A 2,031-nucleotide genomic window follows, 5' to 3' on the forward strand; every position below is an offset into this window, starting at 1 on the left:
CTGTGGTATTCCGAGTAGGATCTGGGATGGGATGACTGTAACGAGCTTCAAACTTGCGAGTGTTGGGCGTAGTGACAGACGCAAAAGGATCAATAGATCTTATTCCAACATGATCGAGAATCGACAGATGATTAGCCGTGCGGTGATAGTGCATTTGGACCATTTTCACTGAGAGGACGGACGGTAGCCATTGACAACGGTGATCCTCCAACATACAGCTTGCCATGGAAAGGAGTATGAATGATTGAATGAAGACAGTAGGAAAGCAGAGATTCAGAATCAACAAGCACCTCCATATGCTTATCTGAAATCCCACCAATGAATTATATAAGTATTTCTATCTTGTTTTATATTTTATTTATATTTTAATTATCAAAACCTCATAACCATTTGAATCTACCTGATTGAGATTTACAAGATGACCATAGCTTGCTTCAAGCCGACAATCTCCGTGGGATCGACCCTTACTCACGTAAGGTTTATTACTTGGACGACCCAGTGCACTTGCTGGTTAGTTGTGCGGAGTTATGACAAAGAATTGACAAATAGTTGTTGGCGCCGTTTTAGAGATCACAATTTCGTGCACCAGAATACTTCTGAAAATTTCCTAACTACCGAAATTTGATCTAACCTCCATTTATCACCCAATGCATTCGCAGCCAACAATATATAACCCTGACACTCTTCTCTACTGAAGTTCACCAACACAGAATTCAGGTAATAACCCTCAGCTACTACTACTTCACCTTCCCCTTTTGGCAAAAACCGAATTGATCGCTCAAAGCAATCCAACAATACCCGAATCTTTGTCAACCAATCAAACTCCAAAATCATCTCCAACCCAACCATTGGCAAACAGATTAAATCATGAACAAATTCTCTATCCTCAATCTTGAAGGCTAATTCCCTACAACTTGATTTAGTCACAACTGTTTGGTACGGGGTATGCACATGTAAATCAAAAGTTAATTCTGACATTTTCAATCCTAGATCCTCAACCTTATCAAATGCAATGAAATAATGCGAAGCTCCAATATCATACAATGCAACCAATGTTTTATCACCAACTAAATATTTACCTCTCATCAAAGGGTCCCTTTTGGCAGCATCATTAGTGTTCACAGCAAACACTCTCCCTTGGTGTTGATTCCGACCCGCATTCGGGTTCCTTCCACGAGTACAATCCCTCGCCATGTAACTAGGCAATCCGCAATTGAAGCAACCACCTATACCTAACTTGCATGAGTCATTCAGATGAAAACGTTCACAACGATCACAAGTTAAATCCGGAGATGTCTTACTCTGATTACCCCTTCCTCTTGCATAGTGGTACTGATCAAAAGTGGGTATCCTAGTGTTGCCTTGACCTTGAGATACATGTCCTCCCCTCTTGAAGTGTTGAGCTCTTGGTTGAAAGTATTTTCCATACTCATGGTTGTTATTTTCTCCACAAGTATCTCTTGCTGATGCCACTTTTTTCGCATACTCTTCCACAACCCTTGCCTTGTTCACAAGCTCAGAAAAGATCCGAATCTCCAAAGGAGCTACAGCCGTCATGATGTTATCCCTTAAACCTCCTTGGTATTTTATACATTTCCAACTTTCATAGGACTCCGGGGCACTTTGACATACCCTAGAGAACCTACAGAGCTCCTCGAACCGACTAGTGTAATCGGCCACGGACAACGAGCTTTGCTTCAGCCGCATAAGCTCTAACTCTTTAGCTTCTCACACTGACTCCGGGAAATACTTCCTATAAAACACCATTTGAAACACATTCCAAGGGATTTTCGCATTTAGAACTCGCAGTAATTGGCATTCTCTTTGCCACTAATGTTGTGCCTCTCCCATCAATTGATAGGTCGTAAACTCTACGTATTGGTTAGCCAAGACATGCTGAGTCTGTAATACGCGCTCCATAGCTCAAAACCAATTGTCTGCTTCAGTGGAGTTTGTTGTTCCTCGAAAAATTAGCGGGTGAACCATGAGAAACGAAGCTAGGGTCATCGGAGTTCTTCCCAAATTATTACC

The 2,031-nt window shown here is 41.7% G+C and overlaps 1 protein-coding gene across 1 annotated transcript; it reads right to left on the reverse strand.

Moving 5' to 3' along the window:
• On the reverse strand, positions 571-1,557 carry LOC107627250. Its single transcript, XM_016330102.1, has one exon. It carries the CDS (start codon positions 1,555-1,557, stop codon positions 571-573), a length of 987 nt encoding a protein of 328 aa, XP_016185588.1.

Source organism: Arachis ipaensis, chromosome B02, assembly GCF_000816755.2.
Source record: "Arachis ipaensis cultivar K30076 chromosome B02, Araip1.1, whole genome shotgun sequence".
In the NCBI taxonomy this organism is placed as follows: domain Eukaryota; kingdom Viridiplantae; phylum Streptophyta; class Magnoliopsida; order Fabales; family Fabaceae; genus Arachis; species Arachis ipaensis.